The 17,675-nt window shown below is 35.1% G+C and overlaps 2 protein-coding genes across 2 annotated transcripts in view; both read left to right on the forward strand.

Moving 5' to 3' along the window:
• The window catches only part of LOC148943826 (uncharacterized), a 606,774-nt gene that overhangs the window by 252,320 nt on the left and 336,779 nt on the right, over positions 1 to 17,675 (forward strand).
• The window catches only part of LOC148943829 (uncharacterized), a 132,974-nt gene that overhangs the window by 25,724 nt on the left and 89,575 nt on the right, over positions 1 to 17,675 (forward strand). The window contains exons 4-5 of the mRNA XM_089101252.1: positions 4,399 to 5,542; positions 5,628 to 5,906. Coding sequence (XP_088957378.1) covers positions 4,399 to 5,542; positions 5,628 to 5,906 — 1,423 coding nt within the window. The remainder of the gene's footprint in view (positions 1 to 4,398; positions 5,543 to 5,627; positions 5,907 to 17,675) is intronic.

A 17,675-nucleotide genomic window follows, 5' to 3' on the forward strand; every position in this document is an offset into this window, starting at 1 on the left:
TGCCCTTTTTAGTAGTTGAAAGTGATTGGAGGGCAACTAACCTCCCTCTCACGCCCACCTTTCCCCCAAACACATCAAATGAAAATTTTGAGATAGCCATTTTATTAAACATAGTTTTAAGTTCTAGAAATTAGGTGTCTGAGGCCGACAACTCCCCCACAGCCCTCAGGGCAAGGGTTGTAAGTTATGTCCTGGGAGCATATAAGGTTTTGTATAGACAACGTTGTTGAAGAAACTTCATTAAGGGCTCATTCGATTGGAAATTTAAATGGCTAGTTCCCTTCCCCAAACACGTCCAATCAAAATTTTGATATAGTCATTTTCTTTAACGTAGTTGAAAGTTCTGAAAATTATATGTTTGAGCAGGACAATCCCCCCACAATCTTCAGGGGCAGGATTTATAAGTTATGCCCTGGGTGTATATATGGTTCTCACGTAAGAAATGCTCGTATAAACTTCAGAGAGGGCTCAATCGATTGGAAATTGAAAGTTCTAGTTCACTTTTTCAGAGTCAAAACAGATTGGAGGGCACCTATACCTCCTCCCACCACGCCCTTTTTTCCTCAAGCCCATCCGATAAGAACTTTGCGATAGCTTTTTTTTAAATACTTCAAAGACCATATAACGACCGGTCAACACAGCCCCCCAGGGCCCGAGGGTAGGTGTTGTAAGTTATGCCCTGGGGAATATATGGTTCCTATTGAAGGGATGCTCGTAAAAAATTCAGATATGGCTCTTATGATTGGAAATTGAAAGTTCTAGTTCAGTTTTTTAGAGTCGAAAGAGATTGTAGGGCAACTAGCCCCCCTCCCACGCCCTTTTTTCCCCAAATGCTTCCAATAAAAATTTTGAGATAGCCATTAGGCCTAGGTTAGAAATAGCTCAAAGTCAGATAACAAAACTCAGGTGTCGTCAAGATCCCCCAAGGCCCGAAGGCAGGCGTTGTAAGTTATGCCATGGGATAAACTTCAGAGAGGGCTCATTTGATTGGATATTGAAAGTTCGAGCTCAATTTATAATAGTCGAAAGAGATCCGAGGGCAGCTAGCTCCCCCCCCCCACGCCTTCTTTTTTAAAACCCATCTGATGAAAAGTTTGAGATATACATTTTGTTAAAAATAGTTCAAAGGTCGGATAAGAACAAATACGGTGTCAATAGAACCCCCCTGGGTACAGGGGAAGGCGTTCTAAGTTATGCCCTAAGGGCATGAATGGTTCTTATGAAAGGGATGCTCGTATAAATTTCATAGAGGGCTCATTTGATTGGAAATTGGAAGTTCTAGTTCACTTTTTAAGAGTCAAGAGAGTTAAACTACCCCCCCCCCCCCCCACGCTCTTTTTTCCCCAAACCCATCCGATAAAAATTTTGAGATAGCAATTTTGTTAAAAATTGTTCAAACATCAGGTAATAAAAACTCCTAGGTTGACACGAACCCATTTTTTTCACTTTGATACTGTTACTTTGGTATAAGTTTTGATACTTTGATTAATGTTTGATAATTTTTTTTTAAAGTGCTATTCTGAATTAAGGAGTTTTTAAAAAGATTAGAAACTTTTTTAATTTAAAAACGAAAAAAATTTAGTTAAAAAATACTTTATTAAAAATAAATTTTTAAAAGAATAGTAAAGTCCATTTTAAACTTAAGCTCGGCAGACGCGGATGCCTTTTAAAACTCAAACTCAACTTGACTAGATGATCCTATTGGAGTATAAGTGACACCCAACATAGATAGATTACAAATACGATACCGTTGCGTGACCATACCGCATACAGCGATCTCCATGATATGACAAATCTTGAGTCAAGAAGTGCCTTTCTTGGATATGAATATAAGGCTTAAAACGAAAAAAAATATTTTCCTTTTGAAGTATAAATGAAACTCAAAACGAACAGAAATTAAATAAACAATCATTGCAAATAAGCGTACAATAGATATTAATGTAAATTAATAAATAAATCTTAAAACGAGTGAAACTTAAATTGAATACGCAAATCAAGATTGAAACAAACAAAAATCACCAACTTGAATATTTGATGTATAATGATATTAATTGTTGAAAGATCCATCAGTTCAGGAATTTATTTCACTGTAATTTTATTTTTATTTTAAATGCTGTAAGAACTGGAAAAGAAAATATTTGTAATATAATCCGTTTTCAGCTAAGCACCAATGACGCAGTAGGCTTTTGGTTTTTATTTACAGTTAAGAAAAGAGGCAGTATCCAAACACTTGTTTGTAGGGAGACTATATTCGTCATTAACAACTTTAAAAAGAGCTAATAAATTAAACTGAATATTTAATGTATAATGATATTAATTGCTGAAAGCTCATCAGTTCAAAATGTTACTACAATTTTTATATTTATTTTCAATATTAAGTACAAAAGAAAATGTTTGTCATAAAATTGGTTTTCAGTAAAGCGCTAATGACACAGTAGGTTTCAGACTTTTACAGTGAGAGAAGGAGGTCATACCCAAACTCTTGTTTGTGGTGATTTTTGTTCGTGTCAAGCTTTATTTACATATTCAATTTAAGTTTCACTTGTTTTAGGATTTATTTATTAGTTTACATTAATATTTATTGTACGCTTGTTTGCATTGATTGTTTATTTAATTTCTGTTCGTTTTAAGTTTCATTTATGCTTCAATAGGAAAATATTTTTTTTTCGTTTTAGGCTTGATTTTCATATTCAATCTAAGCATTACTCGCTTCAAGATCTATTTATTCATTTATATTATTATTTGTTGTATGTTTTTGCTATGATTGTTCATTCCTTTTTTGTTTATTTTCGGTTGCATTTATTCTACAATACTAGTCTCTTGTCGTTTTGAGCTTGAATTTTGGCAGTTGTGTATATCTAATTAGCTTATACTAAAAATGGCTTTTACTTTTCTTTTAAAAGCGTATTTTTCGGGAAGTTTTTTTAAATTAATTTTGATAAAGAATAATGTCTGACCATGGATATTAAAATGAAAATTTGGGATTTACCAAAGACTGAAAAGGGGGCAATTAGAGAGACAGAGAGAGCTACAAGGTGTATTGACATATGACAAACAAGAAAAAAAAAGTAATAACAAAGAAGGAAAACTGACCTTTTGGATTAGCTCTAACTTAGCAGAAGAAAGACTGACTCAAACAAACCAAAAAACCGTGCCAGAATAAATGAAAGACTATTCACCAATTAGATTGGGCGATAATTCTCTGGTTAGTGATTGACTTAGCTTAAAAGAATGTGGGAAGCCATTTATTTCAAATATTAAAGTTGCCTCATCAAAAAGAACTATATGATCTGGAAATTCAATAATGTGGAGGGCCAAAGCAAAATCAGTATCCTCATTTTTATTTTAAATTTTCATTCCTCACAGAAATCTTGTATTCATGCCGGTATTTCCCTGGGAGCCGGCGTTTATTCCATCCCCCACCCCCTTTTGTTGGGGGCGGGGGTCTTCGAAAGAGAAATTGTCACCTGAATCAGAATCTAAGTCTGAAGGAGAGGAGCTAGATTTGTAAGCAAATCAGGTTAAAACAGTCTTAATGACTGTGAATGTGACTGAATGTTCTGCTATTATGATGCACTGCTTAGGTAATCAAAGTCATCAAAGTGTTACAAACTTCTTTTTTACTTCTATTCGGTACTTTTATAAATAAATTCAAAATAACATGTTTATGATATGAAGAATATGGCTGAATGCAGCTATTCAAATATACCAGGCTGTTACGGTGACATTTCTTAGATTTAAATGTAGAAAAAAGACATATGATTTTACTCCCAAATAATGGTAATTTTTTTCACAAAATGGATGTCCGAAAATTAGGAACTGTCCAATTGCTGAGGTATTACCCTTGGCACAAGATTACCAAAGGGATAAACTAGACAGTTAATTAAATTGATGAAACTAGATGAAGGAGCATTACCTTTTTTAGACCAGGAAAATTCAGAATCATTAAAAAATTTCATTAAAAGCTGTAAATGATGCTTAACTGGTCTTGTACCTACAGGGCGACTCTAGAGCATCAATTTTAATCTGTATTTCTTAGGTAGTACCTTATTTTTTTTAACCAATTTTAGCTTATTGTACCAATTATACCTTATTTTACCAATTTTATTAACCGAGTTTTTATTTATTGTAATTTTACAACACTATTACCAAAGTTTTTATATTATTATTCTTTTTTTATGTTTCTTTTTTTATATTCACAAATTAATTATCTGAATATCCAGATTTGTAAATAAAGAGGCAATTCCACAAAACATAATTGTTGCAATGCGTAGATTATTATACTTGAAGTTAATCAAAAATATATTTTTGCTATTTTTAAATTTTGTTTTTCATTTTTGGGTGTAGACTTCTTTGTTTCTTGGTAAGTTGTCCTTTTTTTCTATCCCTTTTTTTTAGTTGTTGGAGTTGAAGGTCCTTCATCTAGTGATGCAAAAACACTCATAGAATCTTCCAGTGAATCTGAACCTGAAGCAAACAGTTTAAGCAGGAAGAAAATATATTTTGGCAGTGGTCCAAACAGTAAAAAGAACAGAAAGAATGAAAGTTATCAAGAATTACAGGCAGGAGAAGGAACATATAAATGTGATGTGTGCAATTATTATTTTTCTAAATCAAGGGATTTTATTATACACAGGAGAGTACATACTTGTGGGAAACCATTCAAATGCGATGTATGTAACAATAACTTTTTTGATTTAAGCTCTTTGAATAGGCATCAAAAACTTCACACTGGTCACAAACCGTTTAAATGTGATATATGTGATAATTGTTTCTCTCGAGCGGACAAATTAAATGAGCACCAAAGAGCTCATACTGGCGAGAAACCATTCAAATGTGATATATGCAACAAGAGCTTTTCTGTATCAAGCACTTTGAAAACGCATCAAAGAATACATACTGATGAGAAACCATTCAAGTGTGATTTATGTGACAAGAGCTTTTCTTTATCAAGCAATTTGAACAGGCATCAAAAAGTCCACACTGGTGAGAAACCATTCAAATGTGATATATGTGACAAGAGCTTTTCTTTATCAAGTAATTTGAAAACGCATCAAACAGTACATACTGATGAGAAACCATTCAAATGTGATGTATGTGACAAGAGCTTTTCTTTATTAAGTAATTTGAACAGGCATCTAAAAGGCCATACTGGTGAGAAACCATTCAAATGTGATGGATGTGACAAGAGCTTTTCTTTATTAAGTACTTTGAAAACACATCAAAGAATAATACATACTGATGAGAAACCATTCAAATGTGATATATGCGACAAGAGCTTTTCTGTATCAAGCACTTTGAAAACGCATCAAAGAATACATACTGGTGAGAAACCATTCAAATGTGATTTATGTGACAAGAGCTTTTCTTTATCAAGTAATTTGAAAACGCATCAAAGAGTACATACTGATGAGAAACCATTCAAATGTGATGTATGTGACAAGAGATTTTCTTTATTAAGCAATTTGAACAGGCATCAAAAAGGCCACACTGGTGAGAAATCATTCAGATGTGGTGTGGGACAAGAGCTTTTCTTTATTAAGTAATTTGAACAGGCACCAAAAAGACCATACTGGTGAGAAACCATTCAGATGTGATGTGTGTGACAAGAGCTTTTCTTTATCAAGTAATTTGAAAAGGCATCAAAAAGGCCACACTGGTGAGAAACCATTCAGATGTGGCGTGTGCAAGAGCTTTTCTAAATCAAACTCCTTAAATGAGCGCCAAAGAGCTCATACCGGCGAGAAACCATTCAAATGTGATATATGCGACAAAAGCTTTTCTGTATCAACTAGTTTGAAAACGCATCGAAGAGTACATACCGATGAGAAACCATTCAAATGTGATGTATGTGACAAGAGCTTTTCTCAAGCTGACAATTTGTTTCAACACCAGAGTGCACACTGGTAAGAAACCATTTAAATGTGATTTGTTTGACAAGAGCTTATCTCAGAAGGATGATTTTATTAAGCATAAGAGAGTACATACAGGTGAGAAACCTTTCAGATATCAGATGTGATGTGTGTGACAAGAGCGTCTCTCAATCAAGCGCTTTGAACTCGCACCGAAGAGTACATACAGCATAGGAACCGTTTAAATATATAAGAGTAATCTGAATAATTGTCTCACAACCCATTCCAGGAAAAGTAAGCTAATTTATAATTAGATATAAAAATCTTGATAGAATAGTGGTTGAAATAACCTCATGTGTTGCCTATATAATTGTAAAAACCTATATAGTTGAGATGCAATAACAACCCCCTCCCCTTCTTTTACCTGCTAATATTTTACATTTCCTTGTTTAGATTGTTTGCAACCTTAAAAACTTAGAAAGAGTTTTGCCCTATTTTTAAGGGGTATTGTACCCCTCTATTCTTTATATATATATATATATATATATATATATATATATATATATATATATATATATATATATATATATATATATATATATATATATATATATATATATATATATATATATATATATATATATGTGTGTGTGTGTGTGTGTATTTCACAGTTTTCAATGTTAGTTCTTTTAGTTTATTTTGCTGTTTTAAAGTGAGAAATTTGCCTAAATTAGCTTTTTATTAACATTTTGTCCAAAGTTATGTCCTGGTATTGTTTATGACTTATGGAACCTTAATTTTAATTTTTGTATTTATCATTAGATTTTAGTCTACTTGCTGAAAGTGATAAGGGTTTGTCCCCTGAGGTTTTATGGAGACTTAGGACCACTATGATAATGATCTCTGGTTGAATAATATGACATTACATTTTAAAAAAAACTAACAGCACATTAAATTGTTCATGCCTCAAAATCTTTAAAAACGAAGGAATAAGTTATAAGCAAAGACATAGGCAAAGAAGAGGTAAAACTTTCACTAGGCCTATAACAATGGATCTATGCAGTTTGTTAAAAGTTCTAAAAAAAAATCTAGCATGAAAAGTATATTACTGAGGAAGGGGTAACCCTCAAGTACTTGATACTTTCTGTTCGTTTTAATTTTGCTTCTTACTTTCAGTTGAAAAAAAACTTGTTTTTGTATTTAATCTCTATGAAAGGCTAATTTTTGGGGGGTATATTTCTTAATTTCGACTAGCTCTCTGAAAATTTGCTTGAAACCTTTACAACGAAGATAACAATGAAGGGGCCTATAAACATTATGAATTTTCCAGTAGTTATCTTGCACGTGTAGAGCAGGGGCCTAATCAAAATTCTCGGGTCATTTCCCTAGGCTCATGACTTTTTTTTTATTAAGAATTGAGTTCCAATAGACTCTATTTCAAATTTGTATGGGTCCTTCCAATATAGAAACAACAGCAAGAACAGGCGACCTAAAAAAAAGACCGCTACCTGGAATGATGATAATGTTATTTTGCCACAGTTAAAAATATTAAGTGTTTTATTTGAATTTCTGAAAGCAACGTTCTAAAAAATAATTCTCATTTGGTTGCCCTAGAAAGACCGATTCTTGTCAATATATAGGCAGACTCGAAAAACGAAAGTTCTGATTACATTATATGCAAAAAAAACTATCATTCGTATAAGATCAAATATGCAAATTCTGGGAGTTTTTAATTTGCTGGTTTTTGAGGTTTAATTTTGCAAGATTTATTTTTTATGGATTAATTTCCAGTGTTACTTCTTTTAACAGTATTAGCATGTTTCTTTAACGTTTTAATCTACTAAATATTTCGGGGCGCTCACTCGCCCAGAGTCTCGGGCAAGTGACCCAAAAATTTGAAAAATTTGTGAAAAGTTGAAAATTTCTCAGAATGTGGGGCTGAGCCTAGGCAATGAATAGGTGCTATTTGGAAGATAAAGATGGCTTTAAACGATTGTTTGCCTGTTATTTCAAGCAAATTAATGGTCTTGTGTCAATTCTAGATTCTTGGTCAACCTTCTTAAGACCAGAGGCGGGCGCGCCTCGTTTGCCTTTCATTCCAGGCAATCTAACGGTCCTATGTCAATTTTAAATTCTTGGTCAACCTGCCTGAAACTCTAGGTAAGCGTACCTTAGTCCAAAAACTAACAAACAAGTGTTTGTCCAATAAGAGAGTCATACTTACTCCCGCCATTCACCCGTGCAACCATTTAAACATTTGCCTCTCAATTACTTGGACTATATGTCTTGGCATTTTTCCTTCTACAATTAGCCATGTCTTGATGCCTACTGCAAAATACTTTATTTTTAATTTCGTAAGAATAGTTTAGTAGATTTTCTGTAAAATAGTTATTATTATTAATCTAAGAAACTCTTAGATTAGATTCCCATCCCAATCTGAGAAACATTGTTAGGACTGATTGAGAAATCACTTGTCCTAGACATAAATTTTAAGGCTTTGTCATAAGCAATTTTATGTCACTAAAAATATGTAAGAAGGAATTTACCTCCGAGGAGACCCATCGCAGTTTTTTTTAGGAGGGCAAAGTTCCTAAAGAAACAGGAAATAGACCCAGAGTTTTAAAAATATTAAAGAGTAAAGGAAGAATTATAGAAAAAAACCTACGCGGAAATAAAAGAATCAAAGGCTCTTAAACTTCATTTCTTCTTGCATTTCTCAATCGTAAATTTGTACACTAGGCACTATCCTCACAGGTATTCCAATGTTCAGATTTAAAACCAAACAGGTAAAGACCTTCAATTTTTGTGGGTGAAGGGAATCCCACCAAGAAAGTCCCCACTATAGCTTAAATTTTAATAGGAGGAAACCTTGGAAAACAAATAAAATCATACACTAAAGTAAATGCATGTTTATTAGTCGAACTGGCTACATTCAAGTATGAAAGAGAATTCTACTGTGTTTAGTATGAAAGAAAACTTTAGCCTGAACATGAAAGTGACCTGCTTCTTTATAAGAAGAGCTAGTGGTTTCTGAGCTGTCTATGTTGGGATTTATGGGCTGGAGGACTATCATAGTTGTCATTTGTGAAGATCTGCTGTCATTTGCATGCTCCTAAAAAGGGACCCAAATGTATTGACAGCATTTTATTTTTATTTATATTGCGCAAACTGCTAAGACCTTTATTTTCTTATTCTAATCTGACAAAATATACTCTAATCTGAGATTGTTATCACAAGTACACAAAATAAGTAGCAGATGAAAATAGACGTATGCTTAAATACATCAAAGGCATGTGCTTTAAATCCAATTTGGCATCTGCTATAAAAAAAAAAATGATTCACGTGCAGCATCCCGATTACTGAAGATTTGGGTAAAAAATGGACCACTTAGCTAAGGTTATATCTAAAGTAAAGAAGCACGCAAAACAGATACAACTTTTTGCTAAGAAAGGGAGAAGTTCTTCTGAACACCCTTTTAGCTAAAGGTTGAAGACTTTTTCATTCCCTTTCAAGAAACCCCTCACACACATTAGAAAAAATCCTGACAAGATTCAATCCTGTAAATCAGTTTGAATACTGTCAAAATATGGGTAAATTCATAAAGCAAAAATTTCTCAATTAAATATCATCTTAATATTAGTAAACACAGGTTGAACTCTTATTTATCATCAGACTTGCAAGAAGGCTGGGAGAATGGGGGGGGGGGGGGGGGGAGAACTGTACAACAGACTCAAAATTTCAAACAAACTGTACGCTTGTGATAACTCTTGACTTCACTTGTGTAGCAATAGAATGAAAAATTAAAATCGTATTGATAAAATACATGTATATTTTACGAGTATAGTTTAAATACCTGCATGGTTAAGATACAATTACATCATTGTTTAAATTGTTTGCAATCTTCAAAACTTATAAAGACTTTTGTACTGTTTTTATGTGGCATTATGCTCTATATACTTTATACATTTGTTTGTATTTCCAAGTCTTTGGTGTTATTTTTTTTGTTTATCTTGTTGTTTTAAAGTAACAAATTAGGCTAAATAGGCTTTTAATAAGTGCACACCCATAGTTATATTCTGGCAATGTTTAAGGATTTTGAACCCATTTAATTGATGTATTTATTATTTAATGAACACAATAAGTGTCTTAGACAACCCACCGTTTCGTGTTTTTTCCTTTCCTGTTCTTAGGTTTCGTATAGAGCTTAGCTCTGAACTTAGAAACTTGTCTACGTAGGGATAAAGTACATGGAATGTCATTTCTCGCCTCCCTATGTGGAACATCAACAAGTACATCAAAGGTGGTAAGTTCTTGCTAACTGTAGTGTTTGGTTTTCTTTTTTTTACCGTTTTTGGATGATTTTATTCTACTTCGTTAAATGAGTAAGGGTCTGAACTCTGAAGTTTAAGTGGAAAGTGTGGACTACTTTAATGACAGTCTCTAGTTAATGAATATACCATTACGTTTGGTGAAACTACGTATGATTCATCATTGCGACTAAAAAAGATGGTTTTCATTCGTCCTTGAGCAAGGGCCTTCTATTCGTGAGCTGAACCATGTAAGTACGCAGGGAGCATCACAGACCGACAGTAACCCTAAATGCAAAATTTTTCAGAATTTCTCTGCCACTCCTAATTCAAATTATCAAATAAAAAATGATTTTTAGAACTTCCACCTGTTCCCCCAAAAGATCTTGGATAGAAACTACAGCTGAGGTGGGGCTTTATTGTTTATGTCACGAAGGTCTGGCTATCTGAAGTTGTTCCGACAATTTTTTTGTTTTTGAGCAATATTTGAGTAGTCAGGGGGCCAAGCGAAGAAATTAGGCTTATTTAAATTATTGCTGATCAGTTCAACATCAAAAAGTTTGACTAAGTTTTACAGTAGTATAAGATATAGCTAAGATCTGATCTGAGATTGTTATCACAAGTACACAAAATAAGTAGCAGATGAAAATAGACATATGCTTAAATACATCAAAGGCATGTGCTTCAAATCCAATTTTGAACTTGCTATAAAAAACAAAACAAAAACCAATATGATTCACGTTTAGCATCACGATTATTGAAAATCATAGACTGCGCAATCGTGCTGCCTAAGTAAAGATCGATGTTGGCACAATGTATTTTATTTTATTTTTTTTTTTTTTTTTGGTGAGGGCACTTCTTATCGAAGGAGTTGTCGTAGAAACTTCGAAAAGGGCTCATTCGATTGGAATCTGTGTTGCCACTTGTACCGCATTTTGCGGTATGATACCGCAATTTGCAGAGAAATGCCGCACTTTTTTCTGATTATACCGCATGCCGCAATTATACCGCGAAATGACTGATCAGCGTATTTATACCGCGAAATAACTTTTATCACTGAACTTATCCTAACTAATTACACCGTACAGGAAAAGGGACAAATGTTTGCTCTCTACTTCTAATGACATATGGCTGGATAGGTTACTACGGAACTCGCGAGAATTCAAACTAGTAATTAACGTGCTTCCAAGAGCAAATATTTTACATATCAGTCAAGTGCCTGAATGAAAGTAATTTTTTACCATTAATATGGTAAAGGTGTACAGATACTGCAAAGCAGAGCGAATAGTATGCTAGACTTGAGTAAATAAGAAGTCTCAGGCTATCCTATCGTGCTTCTTCTGGGCATTACCTTTCCGGTGTTACATCCGAATAGACTGAATAATATGCAGTAGCAGAAGTTCTTATAAATATGTGTGAAATTTAGAAGACAGAGTAATGGCTAAGAAATAAAAATGCTTTTTCATTTAAAACTTAATACTTTATTCAAATATAGGCTAACATTCATTCCCTGTAGAACATGCATTCCAAAATTTAGAAAATTATCTATTTTTCTATTTTTACCTGATTTTTTATTGTATATCATTCATTGAAATTAAATGTGAATGCAAAGTTGCAGAGCGGCTGTCCAGAGAAAGCAGGTTATAAGCCACTTATTCCTTCTTGTAGCCTAGGCTGTTTTATGGTTCCATTGGGCAGCCCATCTGTAATCTTTTATTGTCAGTGGTTAATGAAAATATATGGAATGCTTCGTCTTCTACGACTCTGCCACTTGTTCATCATTTTTTTCAAAAACGAAAAGGAGACCACTATTGAAGCAAGGCTTGTCTCATTTCTTGTTGAACATGATATACCCTATTCGGTCACTGACAACTTGCTGAAGTTTGTTAAACGTATGCCATGGCTGAATTTGCTGAGCCATGCTAGTCTGATTAGAATAAAAGCAACATTGTTCAACGGGTTCTTGAATTTCACTTTCATGAAGAGCTTCTTGTCAACCTAAGAACTAACCGTTTCTCAGTTGATATTGACTAGACAATAGATCAGTCTATAGCCAAACAACACTGCTTGTGTAAGTTACTGTAATGTCATAATGGATTTTACTGGTAGATTTACTTGCTCTGTTAGACCGTAATCATGAATCACTATCTATTATTGTCAGACAGAGGGTTGGAGGGGCGGACTATGTTCAAAAGGTGGGCGTTCCCATGCAGAACCAGATTGAATAATTCACCACCAATGGAAATAAATCACATAGTCAAGAGGTTTGTTGAAGAAAAATATCTTCGGGTTACAGTTGTGAAAAATAGCTGTTGTTAATGTGCCAGGGTTGCAAGTCATAATTGTAAAAAAAAAAATCTAAGAGTCTGGAAGTTTAATATTTTGTAATCACTTTTAACACAGTGCAAAATGACAAGATGCATATAAGAATAAATATATCTGATTCTTCACTCAGATGGAACAACACATATTCCTTGCTTTGGCTCCGACCCGTTGGCTTTCATTTGAAAACTCGACAAGGCGTATTCTCGAGTTATTGGATACTCACACGTTGTATTGGGACCCTTGTTATTAAACATCCCTCGCATGACACCAAACCAATTCTAGATTGTTTTCGCTTCTCGGAAAAGATAAATGACTTCCTCTGTTTTCTGACCCCCGTAATACCGAGCCAAGAGTTCCTTGTCATCAGTAATTCTTTAAGTACTATACCTCCGGCATATGGAATAAGGCAAAGATGGACCAGGAATGGCAGTTCATGCCGAGTGTAACTTTATCTGAAGGTCTGAATCTTGGAAATTTGGACGACTCTGCCATAGTGGTGTATTGGTGCTATATCCTTACACTAAAACCTGCCACTGGAGCAGTAACGTTTCCAATCGTTTCAAAATTGATACAATACTTTTTTCATTGCCAATATCAAATGTCATTGCTGAGCGCCTTTTTTGTTTTTTTGATGAAGTCTAAACTGACATGCAAAATCATCTTAGTTCAATAAAACGTCAGCAGATTTATTTGCTAGCCTTTTCGTTGACATTAAAAGCGGAATGTGGTCTGAGCCGTCAGCAAAAAGGAAGACCAAGCCATGACAAGGGGGGGGGGGACTAGAGCTGACACATGTTAAACTTGTACTTCAAGTGAACGGTAAAGCAACCTCAAGTGACAGCACTGCGGTAAATCAAAATGTTTTGTCTAGTGCGGCCAATGTAGGTCTTGACGAGCATAGACTACGCTATCTAATACCGAGTAACCTCTGTCTGCCTATGCGAATGATTCCTTTTCACGTTTTAGTATCTTCAATATGATAATTGTCATTAAAATCTAGTCGTGATCATAGTAACGCTCTTTTGTTAGCCATTTTGTTTTTTATTTTTCTCTTTTTTCAGACAATGGCACATCTCTGGGTCATTATGCATTATTTCTCCAATAAAAGCTGCAAGATTTACTTTTGGTATAAAAAATGAACCGTAAATGCACATGAAGCTAGATGCAATCTTTTCAAGCCTAGTTCCCATGTCTCCAAATATCTTCAACATTTGATGGGTTTGTCCCGGTGTTGGAGTCAAGCTTTGGTAAAGAAAGGGGGGGGGGTTCAAGAAATAAAGCTTCAAACAATTATGTCTTGCGCACTTATGTAGACAAGGGTGTCACTACCTTCTTTGCTTTGGGTGAGTGAAGAAATAACAATATGCTGACAAATCAAAAACCGAACCATGCTGAGGATTTTTTAAAGCATGTAAATAATATGCTCTCTCGAAAAGTTGAAAATTGTAAAAAACCATCACTACAAATTTTATTATTTTTTACATTAATTTTTTGAAATACATTTTAAGGAAGGAAGTTGTGTAAAAGCTGCCTCAGTAGCGCAAAGCGTCTAAAATTGAAATTAAAAAGGGGGGAAATGAGCATCTGGTTCGAGAGTGTCGTTTTGCATATTTGCTGAGCCAGTAAAAACTTTTCAATCTAGCATTCTCGTCTTTTGGAATGCGTCAAACTGTCTATTTCTTCAAAAAAAATGTGGCGGAAGACTGGAAGTGTAGACTGGCACATTTGTCCTTTTTTTTCGTTTTCAAGGCCGGTATATCAGAGGATCCGAAATAGAAAAATGTGACAAAAACGACAGTAAAGACAGAATTTCTGGAGAAAGCGCCGAAAATAAAACAAATATTGATAAATAAACTTTTAATCTAGTTTAAATTTTCAATTTTCTAGAGAACGGGTGGTTTGGACGAGCTATTAGTGATGAAAAACGGGTGAGAGTGCAAGATAGTCCCTAATTTATCATTGGGGACTATTTTTCCTATTTTATATGTGGTGGATGTCTGGGGGGGTGTCTCTTCATTTTATTATACCTTTCTTGTTCAAAGTCCATGGCAAAAATCGACCACTTAAAAAAAAATAGAGATTAGTATCCGTTTGCTAGAAAAGTAGCAAGGTATTAATTGCTTTTTAAAAGTAAGTTTTTTGTTGAAACTAGCGGCGACGTATTTCCATTACGGGTATCAAAATATACCATAAATTATACCGTGTTTCGGTAGAAAGGATACCGCAAAAACACCCCTTTTTTATCGACCGGCACCGCTTTTTGGTATCGGTCAAGTGGCAACTGATTGGAATGGCTATTGCCTTTTTTAATAGTCGAAAGTGGTTGGAAGGCAACGAACACTCCTTCCACGCCCACCATTTCCCCAAAACACATCAAATCAAAATTTTGATATAGCCATTTTGTTATGCGTAGTTGATTTCCAGATAGAAATTATGTTTTTGAGGAGGACACAGTCCTCAGGGTAAAGGTTATAAGTTATGCTCTGGGGGCATATAAGATTTATATAGAAAGCGTTGTCGTAAAACTTTAAAATAGCCTCATGCGATTGGAAATTCAAAGGGCTAGTGCCCTTTTTAATAGTCGAAAGTGATTGGAGGGCAACTAACCCCGCTCTCACGCCCACCTTTTCCCTTAACACATCAAATCAAAATTTAAGATAGCCATTTTGTTTAACGTAGTTGAAAGTTCTGGAAACTAGGTCTTAGAGGATGACAACCCCCACAGCCCTCAGGGAAAGGGTTGTAAGTTGTGCCCTGGGGGCATTTAAGGTTTTTATAGGAAGCTTTGTCGTAGAAACTTCAAAAAGGGCTCATTCGATTGGGAATTGAAATGGCTAGTGCCCTTTTTAATAGTCGAAAGTGATTGGAGGGCGACTAACACCTCTTCCACGCCCACCATGTCCCCAAACACATCCAGTCAAAATATAGCCAAAATTATATAGCCATTTTGTTTAAACGAGTTGAAAGGTCCGGAAATTATATCTTTGAGCAGGGCACTCCCCCCACAGTCTTCAGGGCAAGTGTTGTAAATTATGCCCTGGGGGCATATAATGTTTCTATAGAAAGCGTTGTTGTAAGACTTGAAAAAGGGCTCATTTGATTGGAAATTTATAGGGCTAGTGCTCTTTTTAATAGTTGAAAGTAATTGGAGGGTTACTAACCCCCCTCTCACGCCCACCATTCCCCCAACACATGAAAACGAAATTTTGAAATATCCATTTTGTACAACATAGATGAAAATTTTGGAAATTAGGTCTTTGAGGATGATAACTCCCTCCCAGCCCTCAGGGTAAGGGTTTTAAGTTATGCCCTTAGGACATATAAGGTTTTTATAGAAAGCGTTGTCGTAGAAACTTCAATAAAAGCTCATTTGATTGGAACTTGAAAGGGCTAGTGCCCTTTTTAATAGTCAAAAGTGATTGGAGAGAAACTAACCCCCCCCCCCTCCTCTCACCCCCACCATTTCCCCAAATACATCCAATCAAAATTTTGAGATAGGTATTTTGTTCAACGTAGTTGAAAATCTGGAAATCATGTTTTTGAGGATGACAAACCCCTCAGGGCAAGGGTTGCAAGTTATGCCCTGGGGGTATATAAGGTTATAATAAAAAGATTTGTCGTCAAAACTTCAAAAACGGCTCACTCGATTGGAAATTCAAAGGGCTAGTGACCCTTTTTAATAGTTAAAAGTAATTAGCAACTAACCCCCCTCTTACGCCCACCATTTCCACAAACACATGTAATCAAAATTTTAAGATATCCATTTCCTTCAACGTAGTTAAAATTTCTGGAAATTAGGTCTTTGTGGATGATAACTCCCTCAGAGCAAGGGTTTTAAGTTTTGCCCTGGGGGCATATAAGGTTTTTATAGAAAGTGTTGTCGTAAAAACTTAAAAAAGCTCATTTGATTAGAAATTAAAAGAGCTAGTACCCTTTTTAATAGTCGAAAGTGATTGGAGAGCAACTAATCCCCCTCTCATGCCCACCATTTCCCCAAACACATCCAATTAAAAAATTTTGATAGGTCTTCTCTTTAATGTTGTTGAAAGTTCTGGAAATTATGTCTTTGAGGATGACATACCCCTCAGGGCAAGGATTGTAAGTTATGCCCTGGGGGCATATAAGGTTTTTTATAGAAAGTGTTTTCGTAGAAACTTCAAAAAGGGCTCATTTGATTGGAAATTGAAAGGACTAGTGCCCTTTTTAATAGTCGAAAGTGATTTTAGGGCGATTAACCCCCTCCCCTCAAGCCCACCATTTCCCCAAAGAATCCAATCAAAATTTTGAAATAGCCATTTTATTCAACGTAGTTGAAAGATCTGGAAATTAGGTCTTTGTGGATGAAAACCCTCCCCCCACAGCCTTCAAGGCAATGGTTGCAAGTAATGCCATGGGGGCATATAAGGTTTTTTATAGAAACTATTGTGATAGAAAATTCAAAAAGAGCTCATTCAGTTCGAAATTGAAAGGGCTAGTGCCCTTTTTAATAGGCTAGTCGAAGCTGATTGGAGGGCAACTAATTCCCCTTTCACTCCCGCCATTTCCCCAAACACATCCAATCAAAATTTTGAGATAGCAATTTTTTCAACGTAGTTGGAAGTTCTGGATATTATGTCTTTGAGGAGGATAAACCCCCCATACCCCTCAGGGCAAGGGTTGTAAGTTATGCCCTGGGGGCATATAAGGTTTTGATAGAGAGCGTTGTCATAGAAACTTCGAACAGGGCTCATTGAATTTGAAATTGAAAGGGCTTGTGCCCTTTTTAATAGTCAAAAGTGATTAGAGGAAAACTAATACCCCTCCCAAGCCCACGAATTCCCCAAACTCATCCAATAAAAATTTTGAGATAGCCATTTTGTTCAACGTCGTTGAAAAGTCAGGAAATTATTTCTCTGAGGATGACAATCTCCCGACAGTCCTCAGCGCAAGAGTTGTAAGTTAGGTCCTGGGGGCATGTAAGGTTTTCATAGAAAGCATTCTCGTAGAAACTTCAAAAGGGCTCATTCGATTAGAAATTGAAAGGGGTAGTGCCCTTTTTAAAAAGTGATTGGTGGGCAACTAACCCCCTTCTCACGCCCACCCATTCCCCAAAAACATTCAATCAAAGTTTGAGATAACCATATATTTATGACTATCTCAAGAGGTTTAAAAAAACCTCTTTTCCATACCATCCTAGAGGTTAAGATCTTGG

Source organism: Artemia sp. Qi Xiang Cuo, chromosome 15, assembly GCF_049724085.1.
Source record: "Artemia sp. Qi Xiang Cuo chromosome 15, ASM4972408v1, whole genome shotgun sequence".
Taxonomy (NCBI): domain Eukaryota; kingdom Metazoa; phylum Arthropoda; class Branchiopoda; order Anostraca; family Artemiidae; genus Artemia; species Artemia sp. Qi Xiang Cuo.